The sequence below is a fragment of the Podarcis erhardii genome (assembly GCF_964252035.2).
Source record: "Podarcis erhardii genome assembly, chromosome: 16".
Lineage (NCBI taxonomy): Eukaryota > Metazoa > Chordata > Lepidosauria > Squamata > Lacertidae > Podarcis > Podarcis erhardii.
The window spans coordinates 24,830,098-24,853,934 of NC_138514.1; the positions used below are offsets into that span (position 1 = coordinate 24,830,098).

The 23,837-nt window shown below is 51.7% G+C and overlaps 1 protein-coding gene across 1 annotated transcript in view; it reads left to right on the forward strand.

Annotated features, from left to right (window-relative positions):
• FSIP2 (fibrous sheath interacting protein 2) overlaps positions 1-23,837 on the forward strand; it is a 40,603-nt gene that overhangs the window by 14,209 nt on the left and 2,557 nt on the right. The window contains exons 14-19 of the mRNA XM_081843763.1: positions 142-6,958; positions 9,334-17,903; positions 18,537-18,791; positions 20,995-21,186; positions 22,793-22,914; positions 23,631-23,656. Of these exons, the coding sequence (XP_081699889.1) occupies positions 142-6,958; positions 9,334-17,903; positions 18,537-18,791; positions 20,995-21,186; positions 22,793-22,914; positions 23,631-23,656 (15,982 nt within the window). The remainder of the gene's footprint in view (positions 1-141; positions 6,959-9,333; positions 17,904-18,536; positions 18,792-20,994; positions 21,187-22,792; positions 22,915-23,630; positions 23,657-23,837) is intronic.

A 23,837-nucleotide genomic window follows, 5' to 3' on the forward strand; every position in this document is an offset into this window, starting at 1 on the left:
CGCCTGACTACTTTTGGATGAAAATCAAAATGTTGGGTGCTCTGTTCAGGGACCCTCCCTAAACATCATACCTGAGCCAGTGCATGTGAAGTCAATAACCCCTTTTCTCCCTCTCCCACTCCCTCTCCCTTTCCATAATAGATCTCTGCTCCGGAGCTTAACAGCATCATCCAGAATATAATGACCTGGGTCGTGTCGGCCGTCACCAGCATCCTCTACCCGGCCCTCACCAAGTTTGAAGAGCGGGTCAGGACCAGAGTGTACACCATCTCTGAAGAGTCTGTGCTGTCCTCGGACAACTCCAGCAGCTGCAGCAGCTGCAACGAGGACCTCTATGAAACCTACAGGACCCTCCCCACCATGTCCGCCAGGAAGGTCAGCTTCACGGACACCAGCATCAAGCCCGCCACCTCGAGCGACCTGAGGACCATCAGCGGGAAGCCTGCTTCCCTGCTCTCCTCCAAGTCCTCCTACACCTCTTTTACCAAGAGCACCCAGGTCTCGCTGGACACTGACCTCATCAAAGGGAAGTTGAAGAGAGGGAAGACGGCCATATTTCTGTCCCCGACCAAGCACTGTGGGCTGCTGACCACCACCGCGAGCATGCGCAGCTCCAAATCGGACAGCCAGATCACCCAGATGCAGAAAGGTCCCGTCGACAGCCCTGAGAAGCCGGGTGCCTTGTATCACGGCAAGCGCAAGTGCATGATGTCAAGGGGGCTCTTTGGCAAAGATACTACAACAACTACCACGACTGGCACCACCACCACGGACACAGAAGGGCTTTCCTTTGTGGAAGGAGAACAAAAGCCTCCTCCTCATGGCCCTATAGATCAGAGAGAGGGCATCTGCTTGAAGGACCTGAAGAGCATTTTTGCCGAGCTGAAACTTCCCCTCACCAAAATCACGGCCATTATCCTCGACGACGTTTTCAAAATGATACTGGTGGACCAGGGCTGCTCTGTCAGCATTTCCATGGAGGACCTCCTGGAATCCATCTCCGAAAGCCTTTTAGGCAGCCCGCCCTCAGGCCAGCCAGTCGCCGGGTCAGTCTCCAGGATCGCCAGCTTCGTGGCTGCTGACATTGTGGAAAGTGTGCTCAGCAAGCTGCACTCCACCACTCAGAAGAAGTATTTCGAGACCATCTCCAAGGACGGCTTCATGGCCGAGTGCAAAGTCATGTGCGTCATGGCGTCCGGGAAGCATTCTGCACCTGACCCGTCCTTCTGGCGGTCTCGGATGCCCCTGTCCCTCGAGTCGACGTATGAGATCGCGGAGGAGATCGTTCAGATTATCATTGAGAAGCTGAAAGTGTTCGCCACCTCCAGCCAAACGAAAGTGTCCCAGTTTGAGCTGTGTGCCAAGATTAAAGCCATTGGGATGCCTCTGAATCAGCTTTGTGCATCAGTCCCACCACACACGGTAGAATCCGAGGCAGCCAATGCCCTAGTGAAGGACACAATCCGCAAGATAGTTTCCAAAACAGTTGCTTCCTCAGAGACAAACCTCCTCCAGTATGTGGAAGAGATGATTGCCAGCATCTTAAACTTCATCCAGAGGCAAATGTGCCCGGAAGGGACGCTACCTACCAGGGAGAGCTCAATTGTGCTTCAGCTCATCAATGACGTGTTCAACAGCTTGAGTACAGAAAAACTCCAGGGTATTTATCCAGCGGCAAAACCGAGACCTTGCCTCAGAGTGCAGGGGGAGCTTCCCAGCCGCGGAGCTTCTCCTGATCCCAAGGCCGCGACGGTAACGGGAGCCACACATGTGTCAGGTGAGAAATCGCCGAGGAAGCCATTCTCTCCCGTTAATGTCCCCGGTATGGTCATTTATTCTGAGATGGAAGCGGAGGAGAAAGAGAAAAGGGAACCCGACGGAACTTTGTCATCGGTCAATAAGGAGCGGCAAGTGCTGCTGACAGAAGAGGCCCCGGATAAAGTAAGATATGAAAGCTTTGGGCTGGAATCCCGGCAGTGGAACAGACTGAGCCCCAAATCAGCTGAAGCGGAAAAAGAGGGCAGGACCGATGCAAAAGGTGCAGAAAAGGACATGGAGCATTTCGTCCAAGATGCCATTTTCTCGTCTCTCGGAGGTCAGCAGAAAGGACAATGGGCCACAGCTGGTGAGTGGTCCTTGGAGCAGGCCTTGCAGAAAATGGAAGAGGACTTCAAGGAGGAAGAGCAATCTCCGATAATCCGGACCGTGTGGAATCTCTTGAATGAAATGTTCCAGCATATTTGGGCTGAACAACCGGTTTGGCCCCCTGGCCCTCCTCCTCCATCTCTTGCCCACATGGACATCAGTCGGTGCCCGCCTGAAGAGCAGCCAGCCTCCAAAGGGCACACTGCCGAGCTCAGGGCTCAGGCTGTGATCCCAGATGCAGACGTCAGCACTTTTGCCTGCGATCTGGTGAAGACGGCGTTTGAGAAGATATCGCGCGCCACTCAAACTGAGGCGGAGGGCATCCGAAGCAGGCACTCGAGTCTGATTATCACCGACATCTTCCCTCTTAATGTACCTGCAGATGCCAGCAAAAGTCCACCGACGGTGCATTTCAGAGAACCAGAGACAGCTTGTCAGTCAAGACCTGCCCAGGAGCAAACACAGACCAGCCCCACAAGCACTGCAGAAGATTCAGCCAGGGCTAGCCAGCCCGAGCATCACCTTCCACCCAAATCAGACCTGGCTAATGACCTGGTGCAAACATTTATCTCGAAGCTGGAAACCTTTGTCACCTGCAAAGTGGAATCCCAGCTTTGCTCAGACATGAAAAACCTCAAAACGTGCATCAGTTCAGACTTCTCCTCTGCCATCCAGCAGGAACTCAGGCGGATGCTGGCGAATCAGTGTGGGGGTTTGCCCAGCTGCTTAGAAGGCATTTTGAACAGTTCTGTTTTAGGTGGGAAGGAAAAGGCACTGCGGTCGTCTCACGCAAACTTAAAACCATATGCCCAGGAAGTGGCCAAGATGGTGCTGAAGAGCCTGAAGCATGGGTTGGACAGGGAAGTGGAGAAGATTTCCATGCCTCCCGTTATATTCTCTGAAAGCATTGCCGCCAGCCAGATCGTCAGCCTGGTTTTGATGGTCTTTGCCCCCTCGGAAGTGCAGTGCTCTTTACCCCGGCAAGACAGCATTTTGGAGAAGCTTTTCAGGAAGAACCCTGACTACAAAAGAGATATCCAGGCCCAAATCCAGAACACAGTTGAGATGTTTTTAAATGAAATCTACCAGACTGTCATGTTGGATGTGGGAAACGCTTCTCCTTCTCCCTTGGCCACCGAGAAACTTCACACACCTGGGACTTCTAAGGCAGGAACGCTCAGCGCCAAGAAAGTCCCCTCTGCTCCTTTGGTGGGGAAACCCGACGTCTCGCTGGTTTCCAATGACGTGGTGGACATTGTGCTTGAAGATCTAAGCTCTGGCCTTGCAACTGTTCTGAATACAAGGGGAGCCCTCTCTGACCGACTCCAGTGCCTCCTCTTTGACCTTATTCAGAGGACTGTTGAGCCTCTCACTCAGCTGGCTGGACGAGAGGCCAAGGGTGGACTCAGGAGCCATTTCCTGGATCACAAAGCAGATCGCCACAAAGTTCCAGGCCTGACAAAAGGCAGAAAGATAGCAGAGTTTGGATCCAAGCAGCTATCGGAGTTGAAGGACTGTTCCCCAGAAAGGATGGCAAAATACTTAGTCGACAACATTTCCCACAGGCTGGAGCTGTTTGCCGAGGAGAAACTGGAATCTGAGTTGGCCACAGATGGTCAGCCGAGAGCCGGAGAGGGCAAGGCGGGCAGCCACCGCAACAAAGCCAAAGTTGTTGTCCAAGAGTCCCTGTCCAACTTGAGACTCTGTGCTGAGAAACTGACCAGTACCATCCTGAAAGTCATCCAGGCAGACCTGGAACGAGAGATGCTTTCTTGCCAGAACATCATCCCGTATGAAGAAAACGCCTCTGCCAATGAGCTCATGAATGACCTGCTCAAGATTTTGTCTGTCCAAATAGCTCTGACGGAAAACGAGGTTCAGAAAAGGGTTCTGAAAAGGATTTTTAGGCAGCAGCCGTCGGGGCAGAAAGGAGGTTTCCCACTGGTGCCAGGAGTCGAAGATGTCCTCAACCAGGTGACTCAAAAGGTTGTGGGCGAGTTGGGCCACCTACCGTCTTTTCGCACAGACTCCTTATGCTTTGGTTCCGAATCAAAGTCTTCTGCCTATAATGGAATGATAGATGCCATCTCCCAGGCAAATGCCGGGAGTGTAGCTGGCGAAATTGTGGACAGCGTGTTCACGAAGATCTACTCCATTGTCATGGAAATGCTGTTTGGCTCAAGGGATGGGGACAATTCAGGCAGAAAGAAAGACCCATCTGTGGAGGCATCTTCCCCCACAGGGAAATCAGAGATCCAGAAGATGACTCTGGCCCTTTCTCAACTCCACCCTACACCACAGACCATTGGGGAAGAACTGGTCCAGAATGTGCTAAACAAAATTGCCTGCTTTGCGGCATCCAATTTGGAAGAGGTCCTCCCACAGTCTATGCAGCAGAAGCGGAGGAGGCACTCCGGCTTCCAGTATGAAATGCATGGTGGTGACGGCATGGCAGGGAGGCCCCAAGCCTTCTCCGACGACTCCGAAACCTCCCTCATGAGAGCGAGCTTGTGCAAGTCAGACTTGACAGTGTACGCAAAGGATGTCGTTGGCAAAGTCCTGGGAACCATCATTGACGATTTCAAAACCGAAGATTACCATCGGACAATACTACGGGTCAATACCTTATCATCGGAGCAGATCTCCCTCGCGAGTGATCTGGTGCATTCCATTGTGCAAGACCTGCACATTGACGGCCCACATTCTCACGTGCACCAACACACCACCGCAAAGTCTTTCAGGATGGACAACGGGCAGATGTATCTCCAGATTGAGTCGACCACAAAGGACATCCGGGGTAAACCCAAGTGCCTTTTCTACGAGGACTTTCTGACTTACCTCAAGCAAGTGCTCCCCAAGGAAGGCATCTTGAAAGACATATTTGAGCAGCAGCCGCTGACCGATGCAAACATCAACGAAACCCTCAAAATGCTGCAAGTGGCAGAGAGCATCGTAAGCGAGGTTCTAATGAGGACCCGAGATCTTGAGTCGTCTGTTTGCATCCTGAAGAAGACACAGGGAGAGCTGAACGAGAGGCTCTTCTGCTGCAGTTTCAAGAGATCGGAGGCACCAGGGCTTTTCCACAGTGATTCCCAGGCCGAGATTGGCTCAGTTGCCAGGGACATCGTAGCCAGTGTGTTTGAGAATGTGCATAAGTGTCTGATGAGCAGCATTCCTGCTACGTCAGACGGGTTCCCGGGGAGGAAAATCCCACCCAAAGGCCGAAAGAACCGGTTCACCCAACCCGACTTTCCTTTCTATAATGTTTCACTGAAGGGGGCCATGGATACAATCGACAAGATAGCCAAGGAGACAGTGGAGTGCACCGTCCTCATGCTGGAGACCTTTGTGGCCCGGCATTTCAGGCGGGACTTCCGGTGCAACTTTTTGGAAATTGTGAAATTCCCGCTGGAGAGCCTCTCGTTTGCACAGTTGACCCGCTCTTTGGATTCTATCTCGGCCCAGGTCGGGAATGTGGCAGAAAGTACGATGGACGGCTTTCGGAACAAGTTGCAGGGGGAGAAAGAGAAAGGAGGGCTGCCAACTTTGGGCTCGACCCATAACTTCCTGGACTTCTCCAGGCTGGGCAGTGCCGTCACCAAGGAGTGCATTGAGACAGCCATCCGGCAGGTGCAGATGCTCCATGCCGAACTGAATGTTTACGCCAACAACGCTGTCAGCAGTGTCCTGGAAATTATCAAGCACACCTTGGACCGGGAGCTCTCCCAGAAGGAAGCCACCCTGTTCTGCAGCTCCTCAGAGAGCCTTGTCCTGAGCGAGACCATCAGCGTCATGCTGGACCGCTGCAACGAGAGCCTGACCGAGATCACGTCCGAGCTGATGGTGGAAAACCTGCAGCTGGAGATGTCGGGGCGAGCCTTTGGCAAGGACAAAACCCTCTTTCAGGATCTCGCCGCGTCGCCAGGCAACGTGAAAACTACGTCCAAGAAAATCAGGAGGATAGACACGAGGGATAGCTTCCCCCCGATCAACGTCCCCGGGATGGTGATCTATTCAGAAGAAGAGGCCGAGGTGCAGGAGGAGACGCCCTCCAAATTCCCTTCTGTCTTCAGGTACTCGGAGTGGGATGCTCACGCTGGGCCAGAGAGGCACCAGTGCTTGCCTGGTTGCCTGTCGGCCCCCAGGGTGAGGCCTTCTGGAAGACGGAGGCAGGACAGGGTCTCCAACAGATTCCGGCTGGATTTCCCGGAGGACGACTGGCTCCCCAGGCAAAGCTCCATTCCTGAGGGGACCATTTTGGAAAAGCTGTTTAAGAAAACAGGGGACTGTGAGGCTGTCCCAAGACACACTAAAACAGGGCACCGGAGCAAGGTTGGCACCATGCACCAGCATGAGCCCTTTGCCAGACGCCCTGCACCAGAGAGCGGCTGCTGTTCCGCCATCTGCCCCCTGAAGCTGGGCCACGCCGCCGAGGAAATTGTCAACACCCTCCTCTGCGAGTTTGGCGTGGAGAGCGAGTCCCTGTGCTACGAGAAGAACACGCACCTTTTCCCGCTGAGGGAGGGCTCTAAGCCCGGGGCGCACGGCTTGCTCAGCCGGTGGGATAAGAGGCAAAGCGATTCCAGCGAAAGGGCAACGACAGAGGAAAGCTGCTTCTTCATGCAGGAAGGGAGCAATTTGCTTTCCAAGTGGGAGAGCAATCAGTACATCTTCAAAAGCAAGAGTCCGGATAGGCATAAAGACCTGGAACTCCTCGCCTGCTTCCACGTCCCAGACCTCTGCGAGATCCAGACGTTGGCCAACCATATTGTCCTGAGCGTCATCAAGGAGCTGATCGCCTTCCGGCCAAAAGGTAAGCCTCGGGGCTACGTCGTGGTGGCCCCTTTCAAGGAGCTGACTTATGCTCTGCGGCAGCCAAAAACAGGGATGGAGACAACGGTTTGTTTGGGTTCCTTTTGGTTTCTTGTTTTCCCCGGTCTTAAATCCAGTTCTTCACATTTCTGCAGCATATAATCATAGGATTGTAGAGTTGGAAGGGACCCTCAAGGGTCCTCTATCCCAACCCGCTGCCGTGCGGAAATCCCAGCGAAAGGATCCCTTGCAGGCTGGAAATACCCTTTAAAGTTAGTAAAAAGCTTAACATTACTTATTGAGATGTAAATTGGGCTGATTTGCCTGTTTTATACAGGGTACAGAATTAAAAAAATAAATACATAATTTATTATTGTTGGGGGCATCTTGAAAGAGATATTTGAGCAGCAGCCGCTGAACGACACAAACATCACTGAAACCCTCAAAATGCTGTAAGTGACAGAGAGCATTGTCAGCGAGGTTCTAATGAAGACCCGGGATCTTGAGTCATCTGTTTGCATCCTGGAGAAGGCACAGGGCGAGCTGAGTGAGAGGCTCTTTTGCTGCAGCTTCAAGAGATTGGAGGTTCTGGGGCTTTTCCATAGTAATTCCCAGGCAGAGATTGGCTCCATTGCCAGGGACATTGTGGCCAGTGTGTTTGAGAATGTGCACAAGTGTATGATGAGCATCATTCCTGCTACGTGAGACGGGTTCCCAGGGAGGAAAGTCCCACCCAAAGGCAGAAAGAACCGATTCACCCAACGCGATTCTACTCAGAGTAGACTTATTGAATTGATTGCCATGGCTATGGTGAGCTGTTAATTTCAATGGGTCTAACTCTGCGTAGAACTTAGTTGGGCACACAACCCCGTTAATAGTTAACAGTAACAGTTTTTGCCCCAAACCACCCAAGTTGGGACTTCCAGAATTGGTTCGTGGTATTTCCAGGGCTTCACGCCTGGAAGAAGCGGACCATTTGGATCCCTTCCAGTCGGGATTCAGGCCTCATCATGGGACTGAAACTGCCTTGGTCACACTGGCTGATGATCCCCGGTGGGCTAGGGACAAAGGTGAGAGCTGTTTCCTAGTTCTGCTGGATCTCTCAGCGGTGTTTGATACCATCGACCATAACATCCTTCTGGACCGTCTTGAGGGGCTGGGAGCTGGGGGCACTGTCATACAGTGGTTCTGCTCCTTCCTCCTGGGCCGTGTTCAGAAAGTGGTGGTGGGGGATGAGTGTTCAGACCCCTGGGCTCTCACTTGTGGGGTGCCTCAGGGTTCTGTCCTCTCCCCCATGCTTTTCAACATTTACATGCAGCTGCTGGGAGAGATCATCAGGAGGTTTGGGCTGGGTGTTCATCAGTATGCGGATGATACCCAGCTCTACCTCTCTTTTAAATCAGAACCATTGAAGGCGGTGAAGGTCCTGTGTGAGTGTCTGGAGGCGGTTGGAGGATGGATGGCGGCTAACAGATTGAGGTTGAATCCTGACAAGACAGAAGTACTGTTTTGGGGGGACAGGAGGCGGGCAGGTGTGGAGGATTCCCTGGTCCTGAATGGGGTAACTGTGCCCCTGAAGGACCAGGTGCGCAGCCTGGGAGTCATTTTGGACTCACAGCTGTCCATGGAGGCACAGGTCAAATCTGTGTCCAGGGCAGCTGTTTACCAGCTCCATCTGGTACGTAGGCTGAGACCCTATCTGCCTGCGGACTGTCTCACCAGAGTGGTGCATGCTCTGGTTATCTCCCGCTTGGACTACTGCAATGCACTCTACGTGGGGCTACCTTTGAAGGTGACTCGGAAACTACAACTAATCCAGAATGCGGCAGCTAGACTGGTGACTGGGGACGGCCACCGAGACCATATAACACCGGTCTTGAAAGACCTACATTGGCTCCCAGTATGTTTCCGAGCACAATTCAAAGTGTTGGTGTTGACCTTTAAAGCCCTAAACGGCCTCGGTCCAGTATACCTGAAGGAGCGTCTCCACCCCCATCATTCTGCCTGGACGCTGAGGTCCAGCACCGAGGGCCTTCTGGCGGTTCCCTCATTGCGAGAAGCAAAGCTACAGGGAACCAGGCAGAGGGCCTTCTCGGTAGTGGTGCCCACCCTGTGGAACGCCCTTCCAGCAGATGTCAAAGCGATAAACAACTACCTGGCATTCAGAAGACATCTTAAGGCAGCCCTGTTCAGGGAAGTTTTTAACGTGTGATATTTTACTGTATTTTTGGTTTCTATGGAAGCCGCCCAGAGTGGCTGGGGAGGCCCAGCCAGATGGGCGGGGTATAAATAATAAATTATTATTATTATTATTATTATTATTCAGAAGCTCCCTGAGGTGTGTGATAGTAAACCTGTCTGTGTTTCCTCCCCCAGATGCTTTGGATGAGAAGGGTTACAGGGCCTCTTGCCCAGCATGGAAGCAGGAGATGATGCAGTCTGAATCAAGGTGGCTCCAGGAACGGATCTGGAGGAGCACCTACCTGCCCCACTGCAAGAGGCAATCCTCCTGCCTCGATGTGTTTTGGGAGCCCTTGACCCAGGCAGTGGTCTCCAACGTCATCCGGAGCATCCTGAACCCCTGTGCCCGGCAAGGTGCCAGAGAGAGAAGCGATGGCATTGAGACCAGCCTCTCCATGTTCTGCTCAGTGGACTCTTGCTGCCCTGAGCATGGAATCAGGGGCCCCAAATCGGCTCCCGTCAACATCAAAGAGCTGGCGTTCCACATATCCGAGAGGATCCTGAGCATCTTGTGTGAGAGGAACATCTTGCAGGAGACAGTCAGCAGGAAAGGCTTCCTGACGAGGAAGTCAAGGTACATCTGCCTGCCACCTCTCTGCCTGGCGGACTTTGACGAGGTCTACCACTCTCTCGTGAAGGAGGTTGCCCACCTGCTGTGCCTGGAAATCGAAATCAGGTGCAAATCCATGAGCGAAAGGAAAGCTCGGGACGCACTGCCCCAGCAGCAGCCCTACTTCTCCTCTCGTTGTGCCTGCGGAGCTTCCAGGGGAGACTGCCGAGGCCCCGGCGACATCAAAGGGATGGCTTGCTTGTCGGCAATGGACCAAATTGCCCACAAGAACCAGCGGCTCAGCTGCGTCGCTTCCAACCTCGACAGCTTCATCCGCAGCTTGAAGTCCACCGAAGCAAAGCAGGTCGTCAACAAAGTCCTGCACATCATTTTGGACTCGATGTGGCCTGGTCAGCCTCAGGGCAGTTTCACGGGGCACTTCCCGGATGCCCGAGCTCAGAACATGTCGCGATATCATGACACAGACCTGATGCCTAAGAGGCAAAACCTTTATTCGTCTGTGTGCCCGCATGCCTACAGGCTGGGCAATGAGATCTTCAGTGGCAACCTGGGACTCTCGCCCAAATCCGTCGTCCTGCTGGACGTCGTGAGCGAAAAGCTGATCCGGACCCTCTTGGACAAATGCATCACAACGGACCATTTCACTGGCACCTTTGCTTTTGACGAGTTCCCAGAGGACGAGCAGTTCTGTGACATCCGGAAGAGTGCCAGCGACGGCGAGCTCTTCCAATATTCAAGCAGGGAGGTGGAAGCCCACAAGACGGACTCTGCCTCCACCATTTTGACATACGACATCCAGTACAGCGAGGAGCCCTGGGTGGAGCCTGAGGCAGGGGTGCCTTCCTACGAGTCAGCGCTCGACATGTTGGCACATACCCTGGTGAAACCAGTGATCACAGAGCTTTCCCACAGCATTGATCATCCAGGGCATGGGAAACCTTACTCAAAGAAGGCCGTGGGGTTCTCACAGGGGCCCTGCAAAAAAGGATGGGGGCAGAGCTTTGGCAAAAAGCACCCGCGAAGTGGTAAAAGTGACATGTACCACTCATTGCCGAGAGGCAGGCGGCCGGAGTGGAAAGCACCCGTTTCAGGGAGGCATCAGGCCCGCAAGAGCTTGCGGGACAGGAACAAGACAGTGCTGGAAACGGCCATGCAGCACAGGACATACAGTTCCCGGGCTCCGAGCGGCAAGCATGCGAGAAGGAAGCCTCACTCTGCTACTTGCAACGTGAGGACTTACCGGAGGGAAGTGGTGACCATGTCGGGACGTGGGGATCACAGGCAGTTCCACCCGGAGTTCACTACCATTTACTCGGCGTCGTTCCTGGAGGAAGTCATTTGCCAGCTGTTGTTCAAGATCTTCTCTTCGCTGCATAGCAAATACAACCGGGACACCTGCATCGACCTCCAGGAGATGAACACCCTGTTTATCAGTGCCCTGGTGGAAGAGTTTACAAAGGCTGGCGTGGGGGTCTTGACGAGGGCCGATGAAAAGGCATACTTCCCGCAGGTGGACAGTCGAACAGTCAGCAAAATAGTTGACTCCATCTTAAGGGAGTTTGGGTTCCAGCTGGCTGCCGACCGAAACATAGGCAGGGACATTGAGTCGTTGGCTGAGAGGGCATCTGAAATTATTCTGACGGAGATTCTGGATTACCAACTGCCGCCGGTGGTTTGCCGGAGGCTGCCGCAGAATGCCTTTCGAAACATCAAGGCCGAACAGATCATCCAGAAGGTCGAATGTTGCATCTGCCTCCCCAAATTCCAAAAGCGGCAGCAGCCGACCCCGGCGTACATTACTGTCTTGTCTCAGAAGTATTTGGAAAGGGTTGTCAACCAGATGGTGAATCAACTCTTCCCGCCCTGCGAGGGTGCGAAGCGAAAGCCAGGGAAGAGGGAGGTGTCGGGAACAGATTTTGATGAGCTCTGCTCCTACATGATCAAACAAGTGATGGCGTCCATTTCCAAACACAAAATCTGGGTGGCCAAAAAGGACGCCCCCTGCCGTTCCCATTCGGAGACGGAGATTCAGACCATGGTCAATTCTGTTTACAGGTATATGCTGGAGAAGGCTGGCTCACAAGAGTCTATACAGAAAGACATCAAGTGTCGGGATATGGATTTTATAGACTGCATGACCAGCTTCATAATTCAGGAAATCACGAACCATCATCTTCAGAGATTTGTCTCTAAAGAGGAGTCCTCTTCAGGATGCCCCGACCCTGAAGCTCTGTCTGAGGACATTGTCAGGACTGTTCTGGATAGCCTTGGGGAACCCTTGGGTCCCTGTGGAGGAGTTTTCCCAGCTCGTTTCTTAGAAGAAATTGTTTCCAGAGTTTTAGCCAACGTTCTGCCTGTTTCCAGGGACAAGAAAGAATCAAGCAAAGGGTGGCATGAAGCTGAGTTGGAGAGAATTGCAAAGCAATTGGCCTGTTCAATCAACTTGCATTTTGGTAAGGCTGCAGTTACCGGAGTCCCGAAAGAAGATGAGCCGAGTTTAATGGGCCCCTTGATGGACATTGTTGTCCAGAATGTGGTTGACTCTGTGTGCAACAGTTTGATGAAAGAAAGAGATGTTGCTTCGCCAGACGACCTCAGCAGCGGAAGACAGAGTGCCCTCTTTGACAAGATTAAGAGATTGGTTGAAAAAGGCATCTCTGATTATCTTCTCCATCCACTGTTTTCTGGAGACTTGCCCAAGACTACACCTTCAACTCCGTTCCACGAGTACGTTTCTGAAACCCAGGAGGAAACTGAGAGCCGGTCTCCATTCAGCACCTTCCTGTCTTCAGGATTCCTGAAAGATTTAATCACTGGACTGTTGTCAAAAATCTTCCCTTCCACATCCATGGACAAAAGGCACCTGTCGGAGTCAGACTTCAGCAAGCTCTCCACCCAGCTGCTCAACGATGTCCAGATGAAGCTTTTGAAGCATCAGATCAAGGTTACAAAAGACCCAGAACAATGTGAGTATTCGGAGGAAGATGTCCAGAACATGACCGATTCCCTGTGCAGCAAGATCATACAGAAATCTGGCTCCCTCGAAGCCGTCCAGAGAGACGTGAAGAATAAGAGCAAAAGCCTGATTGACCGAATTGCCGGGTTCCTTGTGGGTGACATCCTGCAGCAGCATGTCCAGCCTTTTGTAGCCAGGCAGGAGTCTCCTACCTGGGACAGAGCAGCTGCAGGAGACTCCATGTCAAGATTTGAAGTGTACAAAACCACCGTCAAGCCCTTGGACCTGCGGCAGGCAAGCATGGCGGGGAAGAGAGGCCCGTCGAGTCCTTCTTCGTTCCTAGGAGAAGTCATTTCTCAGCTGATATCAAGGATCTCCAACTCTTTCTCGGACACCCCTCTAAGTGGTCCCGGGGACTTCATTGGAGACACAGCTGTGAAGCTGGTGAAGTCACTTACGAAGGAGCTTACGAAAGCTCAGCTGCACATCCAAGAGGGTCCCGAGGAGCCGCCCCTGGGCTCCCTGCCAGAAGGCAGAACCTACAAGGACAGCACACAAGACCTGGAGCCTGAGGAACATACTGATGAAGAGAGGCATGTGTTGTCCCGCCAGACAGCCACCATGATATTTGAAGGTGCCATCGATCGCATGCTGGGGTCAACAGCAGGTCCGCCTCCTGCAAAGTGCCTCATCCATGAGATACTGGTGGTGGACCAGGGTGTGCCTGGAGCCAATGCTTCACCACCCTACTCCACCGTGCTCTGCTACCCAGTCCTGGAGGCCATCGTTGACAGGCTGCTCTTGCAGATCTTCCCATCTCCTTCTAGTAGCACTGCATGCCTAGGGCAGGGCGAAGGTGGCTTTGACTCTGAAATGAGCAGCACAATTGCACAGCTGAAGAAAGACATCCTGGACATTGTTCTGAAGCAGGCCATTTGGATCAGCACTTACGGCAACAGGGGAGAAGCTGGCATTTCAGAAGAAGCCATCTCGTGCATGGTGGACTCTATCTACTGTGACGTCTTGCACGAAGTGATGTTGCAGCAGCCTTTCCCACAAGACAAAGAGAGCCTGCGGAACTTGTACGTCACTCAGATAGCTTGCTTCATTATCAACGAAATGTTTAAGTATCATCTCCAGTCTACGACATCTCACGAGGCGTCCTCTTATGTGGACCCTTCTGCCGGAGACTCCCTAAGCTCCTGCATGACGGTCTTCCCTTTCATTCTCCTGGAGAACATGCTCAACCAGCTCTTGGAGAGAATATTCCCCACTCCAGAGAGCATCAGCGCTTGCGTTGGCAACCAGGTTGACTTCTCAGAGACAGATTTCGCTGAGATGGTCGCCAACCTGAAACATTATGTCATTGCAGAGATTCTGGCACATCAAATCCTGCTGGGAAACACCTCGGGGCAAACTCCAGAGATGGACGAAGAATCCAAAGAGGACATCGCCTGTTCAGTTTACAACCAGATTTTGCAGAAGTCTAACTCCCAAAGCGAGCTTCAGAGTACTCTCAAGGTCCGAGGGAACAGCACCCTCCGTGAAGTTGCCAATTTGCTCATAAGGGAGATTTTGAATTTCCACCTCCACCCGTTTTTAGACAGCAGTGATTCTGCCACCCGCGAATGTGCTAAATTGCAGAAGGAAAAGAAGCTAGTTTCTCAACGGATCTACTCTGCAGCCTTTTTAGAGGATGTTGTTGTGGCTTTCTTTTGCAAAATCTTGTCCTCCCCAAACTTTTTGGCATATTCCAAAGACTGTTGTTTATCAGAGTCTGAGATGAGGGATCTAGTTACCAGGCTAGTCAATGCTTTAGTGTGCGAGTTCAAAAGATCAGAAGTCAAGGTCATTCATGGTGCGGAGGGAGACCTCCCTCTCCCAAAGATTGTTCCTGAAGAAGTGATTCATTTAAGCAACTGCATCTATGAGAAGTTGGTGGAGCAGCTTGGATCGGAGTGTGAGATTTTTAAAGCTTTCCAAAATGAAGGACATTCATTAGCAGAAAAGCTAGCTCCACTAATAATCAGAGAAATCTGTGCATACCAGTTGATGCCTTTGTTTACTGGGGATACTTCCCCGTACCTGTTCTTATTTCTAGAAGCTGAGACAATCCTTGACCGAGTGGAGACCATCCTCCCGGACACCACACCCTCTGGCTCCATGTTTGGAGAGATGTTCCTTAAGATAATGCACAAAATGTTTCCGTCATGGGTCCCTGGAAGTTCGCCAGATTCTCCTTTGGGCAGTGTAGGGAAGAGAAGTCCTCCCAGGAAGAAAGCAAGAAGAAAACCATCTCCCGAGGCAGGCAAAAGTATCCAGAGCCTCATGGACAATATCTGCAAGGCCGTCTGCGTCAAACCCGGGTCTCTAAACCAAAACTACGAATCCACAGAGGAAGAGAGTGCAGCGTTTCTCTGTCAATCAAGGCCAGACTATCCACTTCCCAAGTCACACTCACCTCCTGGAAAGTCTCCCATTCCCACCTATTCTACACAAACAGACCGCTGGACGATCCACTACGTTAAGCCACACTCTCCTCCCAGTCAACTTTTGTCTCCTCCTCCCACCACGTCCACAAAACCAGACTGCTGGACAATCTACGAGGATAAGATGCCCTCGCCTCCCTGCGGATCTCACCCTCCTCCTGCCTTTCCTGCAGAAGCAGATGACTGGACGCTCCAGCGCAAAAAGCCATACTCACCTCCCAGTCAACTTCCGCCGGTTCCTTCCCCCAGCTTTTCTGCAAAAACAGCTGGCTGGACGATCCACCACATGAAACTTGGGGAAGGGGAGGTGCAGGCAATGCAGTTTGAGGATGGAGGAGGTGCTTATTCCTCCACCTTCTTGAAGGACATTTTTAGTGGGCTGATAAGCAAGTTGCTCTCGTCAACAACCAGTGTGTGCCCGGTGGAGAAGAAAGAGGCAATGCCTGTGGAGGAGGAGTCCTCCGTCAGAAATCTAGTGGAATCCATTTTAAAGGAGTTTGCCAAGTCCCCGGTTAAGGTCCTGCAGCTCCCCACCAAAGGGCAGGGTTTCCCATCTGTGGGGAAGACGGACGTGGCTAAAATCATCCATGCTTCTCTGTGTGGCATCTTGCAAGATCGGGCTCCTGGAGCCCCTATCTGGGCAGGCAAGGAAAGCGACCAGATGTTAGTGGAGAGAGTGGCCAGTGCAATAAAGAAAGAGATTCTAGGATACCAGATCCAGGGGCTGCCAAGGGCACCCCAGAGCCAGGCCTCAAAACCTTTTGAAATAGGAGAGATGGCAAAGAAAGTGTTGATGGAGGTGAAGAAGAGCAGCACTCCGTCCCCAGTCAGCAGTGACAAACCAAACCCGGTCCTAGTGTCTCAGAGGTTCATACACGAGGTTCTTGCAATCCTCTTGTCCAAAATTTTCCCCCTCCCCACGACATCATCCGATGACACCGAGGAGCAGTGCGCAGAGTTCGATTTCATTCACATGAAGCTCCTGAGCAATGTGATGTCAGAGATCTCCAAGGACAAGAATGCTGAGGTCCAGTACCTTGACAGGGTGCAGCCCAACCGTGTCGTGAGCCAAACGGTGGCCAATACCGTCTACCACCAGATTTTGCCAGAGTTTGGAACTGCATCGGCCATTGAGAAATGCATCAGGACAGGCTGCACGATCCTTATGGAAAGGATCACTGACTTGGTGATGAAAGAGATTTATGGGAACCCGATGCAGGCGTACTTTTCGGAGGAGCTCGGCCGACAGCAGGAGGCCATGGAAGCGGAAAGAAACCTGGAGGAACAATATGGGGGTGGTCCTGAGGGTGCAGAGCGTGAGACACCACTGCGATCCCACCTCAAGGGGTTGTCGTCCATCATCATAGAGGAGGTGGCTGCTAAATTCCTCTCAAAACTGTTCAATGCCCTCCCTGTGGATGACTTGGATACAAGGAGTATTGCCTTAATGAAGGAGGTGGGCAGAAAGATGATCAACTCCTTGCAAAGTCTTCTTTCAAAGAAGAATATGAGAGTCTGGCAGCATGATGAATTGGAGGACCTGGGCTCAGAAGACAGCCGGGCAGTTGGGGAGGTTGTGGATTCCGTCTACACTGACATCCTCAGACATTCCAGCTCTGAAGCGTCTATGTACGATGACTTAACCAACAAGAATGAGGACTTTGTCAACCGGGTTGCCTGCTTCATGGTGAGTGAAATCTCCGGGCGCGATTTCCAGTCGACCACGAACATGGAGGACGAGTTGCCCCGCTCCAGTGCGGAAATAAAGCTGGAAACAGACAAGATCATTGAGAAATTCCTTGGCAATATTGGGGCAATGGAACCCACAGAGGTGCCCCTGGTCACACAAGTGCCGGTGGCTTTCCTGGAGGAGATCCTAAGCAGGTTGCTCACGAAAATCCTACTTGCCCAGAATGACTTGGGCGTCCAAGAGAAGAAGGCTTTGTCCAAGACAGATGTCAACGAAATCGCTTGCCAGCTGAAGACGTCCGTGGAGAAAAAGATGTCAAAGAACAAAATGGACCTGGTGACCTACAGCAACCAGCCAGAGCTGGACCCCCAATACGAGGAGAAGGTCGACCACGTTGTCCACAGCGTCTTCAGCAACGTCCTGGAGAAATCTGGGTCCCAGCAAGAGCTGTACGACGACGTGACGACCAACAAGGTCCTCTTCCCTGAGCAGGTGGCCAGCATCATCATCAATGAGGTCTCCAGCTGCTCCATCAGCGGCAACCCTTGTGACGAAAACTTAGAGAACGAGACCGTCAGTGCCCTGGAACTGGACCGCATTGTCAGCAAAGTCTATGCTCGGGTCAGCTCCATCGAAGAAGAGGACGAGGACGAGTTGGATTTGGCAGATCTGCCCACTGTGCCCGAAGATGCGGAAACCCTGCTGCAGAAGAGCGATATGCCGGTGAAAATCATCCCCTGCATCGGGCACAAGGCGCTGAAGGTCGACCCAGAGATCGTCGCGGAGCACTTAGCCGTCCTGTCCATCAAGACAGAGCCCCTAGAGAAGCTGAAAAAGACGTGCATGTCAAAGATAGGCATGAGCCTCACGGAGCTGAGGAGAGCCTCGATGTCAGGGAAGAGTCTCTCTAGTAACCTCGGCTTTCAAGATCCCAACAAGAAGAAAGAACGGAGGCCCTCTTTGGATATGGCTGGGCGCCTTGGGGTGAGGCCGAAGGAGGTAGGCAGGGCGGGGTGGGGTGGGAGGCTTCTTTGCATGTGCAGAAGTAGATTTGGTTTAAGGCAAGCATGGCCAAACTTGGCCCTCCAGCTGTTTTAGGACTACAACTCCCATCATCCCTATCTAACAGGACCAGTGGTCAGGAATGATGGGAACTGTAGTCTCAAAACAGTTGGAGGGCCAAGTTTGGCCATGCCTGGTTTAAGGCACCCTGCCCCGAGCGGAAGAACAATCAAGGCTTCACGTTAAGCCCCCATTCACTCTCATATTTAGAGTCAATTTCAGTAGCCAAGATTTATGCCTTGGCTACCATCAATCACTACATAATTATCTCTGTTAGCAAGCTGCCAACAGAAGATAGTCAGTCTGCCATGATCCTCCCTGGAAGTCCCAGAACTTTGTATACTATCCCAAATGTGGTCACACCATAGATTTGTATGATGGCGTTGCTAGTATAGACTGTTGATAGGCAAACACTTTCAATATCATGTGCAGGTTTTTGTAACTTGGGTTGCGTTCCGAAACTTGTCAATTGTTCATTGTTAAGTCGTGATCTGAGGCTCTCCTGGGTGTGCCTCTCCTCGCAGGTAAAAGGTACTGTCCTTCCCCCCCCCTCTGTTCTTGCACTTCCAGGCGGTCTGCAGAAACTCCTTCCAAAGCCTGATGAGGCCAGACATCACGAAGGTCGAGCTCCTGAAGGACGTGGAAAGCAAGCAGGACCTGATCCTCCGCCTCGTGGCCCACGACATCGAGGACAACCAACCTGGCAGGGCCCCTCACCTCAGTGATATGGAGAGTGACGGGGAGGAGCAAGTCTTGAAGGAGCACAGATCCTTTTACTTTGAGGTCCCGCCTGCGCCCAAGCGGCGTGAAAGCTCACATTCCACGGTAAGCAAATGGCTCAGGGAAGGAAGAAATGCAGCTCACAGCTGTGTCCTCCTAGCTGAGGGAGAGTCGCCTCTTGAGCCACAGGGGCTCAGGGAAGGTCTGGAACCAGGTCTGACTTTAGCAGATGTGGCACCGGGGTGCAAATATCCGCCCAGCACTGCCAAATTACCACAGATAGTATTGGGGTGGCCATAGTTGTGCACTGCCATTCATGGGGGGGGGGGCGCAACTCTCCCCCATACCACTGCAAAAGAGCGATCCTCGCAGAGGCTTGGGAGTGAAGTTGCGCCCCTCCCAAGCCTTCACGGGAGGAGAGCGATCCCCGCAGAGGCTTGGGAGGGAAGCTGCACATCCACCAGCCTTAGGGTTGGCGGGGTGCAGCTGGCAGGCTTGCAGGGAAAGGGGAGGCCTCCAGCAAAGCTGCACAGCTCCCCCACATGCTGGGGCGCCCCTGAGAGGCTGGCACCGTGGCGCAACACATCACTAAGCCCTATGGAAAAGACGGCTCTGGTCTGGACTCAGGTCAGGATCCTTGGAAGTCTGGGGGAAATGGGAGGGACACTAGTAAGACCAAGGACATAAGGACGCAAGAAGAGACTACTGGATCAGGCCAAAGGGGACTCATCTAATCCCACATCCTGTTGTCACAGTGGTCAACCAGATACCTGTGGGGAAACCCACAAGCAGGATTCAAACACAAGAGCACTTCTCCCCTCCTGTGGCTTCCAGCAACCAATACCTAGAAGCATTGCTGCCTCCAGCCACGGAGGCAGAGCATAGCACACATGTCTAGTGGCCGTTGATAGCCCTCTCCTCCACAAATTTGTTCAATCTTTTTTTAAAGCCGTCCATGTTGGTGGTCATCACCAAGGCTGAAGAGCAGGGTTAGATGCAGCGCGGGGGGGGGGGGGCATTCTCTCTGCATAGCCATTAAACAGTGTGCTGCCCAGGCAATAAATTAGCAGAAAACAGATATCACAGCAGGAAAACAGGAAATGTTGGAGGGTATGGAGATTTGTGACCCCCCCCCCCGAAGCCAAGGATATAAGTAACTATACGATCTTTAGATGACATCTGAAGGCAGCCTTGTATAGGGAAGTTTTTTTAAAATGTTTAATGTTTTATTATGTTTTTATATATGTTGGAAGCCACCCAGGGTGGTTGGAACACCCAGTTGGATGGGCGGGTTATAAATAAAACAACGGAATAGGATATCCTTATTTTCATTGGAGAAACGTTGAAGGGTGTGCAACATTAACAAACAACCAAAAAATAACAACTTAAGCACTGTTGAATCCACAAAAACGCTCTCCCAACTCTCAGGACTCATAGTTAGATTCCACTCAGTTCATCAGAAGACACACACACATAATGACTGTGGCAGCAATTCCCTCTGGAAACAGCTTTGAAGGCTCCAAGGGCTGGAGGGTGGGGCAAGTCAGGTGGGAAAAGCCATTTTAAATTGCATTTTAACCTGTATTTTAAATTGGTTCTCCCCCCCTCCCATTATGTTTTTATTGTGATTTTACTGGTTTTAGCCGCCCTGAGCCTGGCTCTGACTGGGGAGGGTGGGTTATAAATATAAATTATTATTATTATTGCCTGATGGTCAGCACAGTCTCTCTCCCCTCAGGATGCAACCTAAGAGTCTAAGCTTTAAGGAGATAGTGAAGTTGGCAGAGAGGTCAAAGGGACTCTGGGGGTCCCTTGCTGTGATGTGTTCTAACCTCATATGGTCTAGCCTAGGGCTGCCATACGTCTGGATTTTCATGGATATAGCCGGAATACGGCAGTGTCTGGGAGGAAATCGCTGAAACCCATGTTGGAAGTCTAGATTTTGTTTAGCTCAGCAACTTCACTCCTAATTCACTTTTTGAAATACAGTCATACCTTGGAAGCTGAACGGAATCCATTCCAGAAGTCCGTTCGGCTTCCAAAACGTTCGGAAACCAAAGTTCGAAAGCTCCTACGGCCAATTGGAAGCCCTGGCAGACGTTTGGGTTCCAGAGAACGTTTGCAAACCCGAAAAATCGCTTCCGGGTTTGCAGCGTTCGGGAGCCAAAACGTTTGACTCGCAAGGCGTTCGGGATCCAAGGTAGTACAAACTGTATGGCAATCCTGTCTAGGCCTATCAGCAAGCTGCGATGCAACCAAACTTCCAACTGTTCTGAGGTTCCCCTCCCCCCCTCTCGCCCTCAACTAGCGCATCCCAAGCGATCCTCTCCTGAGGAAGACCCCCAGCAGTGCGAGCCGGAAGAAGAGTTTGTCCCTGAGCAAATGCTGCCCCCCTTTGACCCTGTCCAGCAGCAGCGGTGAGGCCAAAGAGAAGAAGGAAGGCCCCCCTATCCCACAGATTGAGGTCACGGCCCAGTCCACGACCAGCCAGGTGCAGATGGTGAGTCCGTGAGGGAATATGGCCCCTCACCTCGAGAGAGAGACGGGTGTGTTCCCCGGGAGCAGGAGGGACCCCTCTATCCTTTCATTACCCAGTTTGTGGCCCACCCCAAGCCCCCCAGCAGGAGGGCGATAGAGAAATCAGGTCAGATAAGCCGTTGAAGTGAAACATGGCGGACATTTTAAAAAGAAAGATCCGTTGTACCGTAGGCATCCATTTGGAATACAGGAACTGGGAAATCTTTTCATTAATGTGAGATAATATAGTGGTACCTCGGGTTAGACGCTTCAGGTTACATACACTTCAGGTTACAGACTCCGCTAACCCAGAAATAGTACCTCGGGTTAAGAACTTTGCTTCAGGATGAGAACAGAAATCGTGCAGCAGTGGTGCGGCGGCAGGGGGCGGGGCCCATTAGCTAAAGTGGTGTCTCAGGTTAAGAACAGTTTCAGGTTAAGAACGGACCTCCGGAACAAATTAAGTTCTTAACCCGAGGTACCACTGTATTTAATAATGGGTGTAATTAGAGGTTTAGTTAGAGGTCTGACCCTTCAGGACTTGAAAACTCAGGTGGTTTCACCTGGGAAAAGTTGCTCAGTTCTGGGAGATGGGCTATTTGTCCATTCAGCTGTTTGCAGAGCTGGAAGGTCTTGGGTGTGGCTGCTTGGCGAAAGCTTTATCGTATTTCCATTCCGTTACAGTGGTACGATTTCTGTTCTTATCCTGAAGCAAAGTTCTTAACCTGAAGCACTATTTCTGGGTTAGCGGAGTCTGTAACCTGAAGCATATGTAACCTGAAGCGTATCTAACTCGAGGTACCACTGTATTTTTAAACAGCAGCCTTGCTATTTAAATTGACCTATCGTGCAAGAATATCCCGGAAGAGAGATTCATAAAAATGATTATACTGAAAGGTGGATTTTATTTATGAATTGTCGGAGCAACAAAATTTAGAGATGGTATCCTGCCCTACACTTCTTGTCCACTGCTCCAAATGCAAATTGAAACATAGGGAGTGGACGATGCTGGGCTAGCTCAGTCTGTAGAGCATGAGCCACATAATCTCAGGGTTGTGGGTTCGACTCCCAGAGTTGGGATAGATGACCTTTGTGGTGAACTGCAATTCTATTATTCTAAGACCTGTAGAATGTCTGGGTCCAATCTTGATTTCAATACTAGCAGCCTAATACCTGCTATTTCCCAATAATTCCAAGAAATCCCCAAAATCAGTGCTGTTCTGAAACCAGTGGCTAAAAGACAGCATCATTTAAAAGGTTTGTCATCCTCAAATGGTGTCCGATTGATCTCAGGAACCATAGTGCAAAATTTGGTTGCAATCACTTAAGAGCTGTCCAAATGTGAACAGAAAGACAACTTTCCAAAATAAATAATAGGTTTTCATAATAAAAATAGCAGTGAAAATGATTACTGGGCACATGGCTTTTGAGGGAGTGGCTTATACTTAAAAAACAAACAAACTGCAAAACAAGATGCATAAAATGAGGAAGGGGATTTGTCCTCCATGCATGCCTCACCCCCCACTTTCCTGAATTATGTGTTGACTTTGAGAGCTTAAAATGAAGTCCTTACCTTTTCCTTTCCGCAGGATGCCCAAACCACCAATATGCCGAGCCCGCCCATCACCGAAACAGAGGAGAGCAGCCCTGTCACCTTTTCCAGCAGCACCCCCCGCACAACCAGCGTGGGGCCTTCATCTACCTCTGACAGGTTCGAGGGCAACATTTGTTGGTGGGCTGGGCTTTGGAGACAGGGGCACTTTTCAGGAGTTGCATGTGTTTCTTCACACACAGGCAGTGGTTCCCCATTGAACTTCAGGGTTGGTTGGTTTTTTTCACTTGCACTGTTGGGGGCAGTGAAGCTCTCAATGCCAGCTGCTGGGAATTGAAGGTGGGGAGACTGCTGTCGGCAGCAGAGTGTGGAAGCAGGCCTCCCTTGACCAAGCGGTGGCTTTGTAACCACTTGGCAAGCTGGTCTTTTAGAGTGGCACAGCAACAAAACCTCTAGAGCATTTGCAAAGCTAAGCAGGGTCCGGGATGGTTTCAAATTGGATGGGGCACCACGTGTTGAGATTCCTGTACTTAAGGGGGCTGGACTGGATGACCCTCGGGGGTCCCTTCCAACTCTACGATTCAATCCAGCCCCCGCATCCAGTCCAAAAGCCATACAAGCAAATGGTGAAGGTCTCTCCAGTTGGGAGGCACAGGCCACCCACTTGCCCAGTGGTTTCTATGTGTGCCGTGGTAAGATCCCGCTTGCGGGAACCACCACCCGGATGCCTGCCCCATGCTTGGGCTTTGCACCTATTGAGGCCACGATCCAAACAGGCTTTGGCAGAGGGGCAAACTCCAGGCCACTGTGCAAATGGGGAGAGGACACATTACAAGCGCAGCATTTTAACCAAGCCCTTTCTGTATCTGTTTCAGTGATAGAGAGAAGATTCTGGATAAAGGTGACTATTCATTCTGTCGCTTTGGGGTTTGATACAATTGCACTTGTGTGTTTAAATCCTGCATTGCAGGGGGTTGGACTAGATGATCCTTGGGCTCCCTTCCAATGTTACCATTCTATGGTTCTAGAATGGCTGCTCCATAGAAGCTGCCCTGTGCAGAGCCCCACATGGGGGCTGGGGT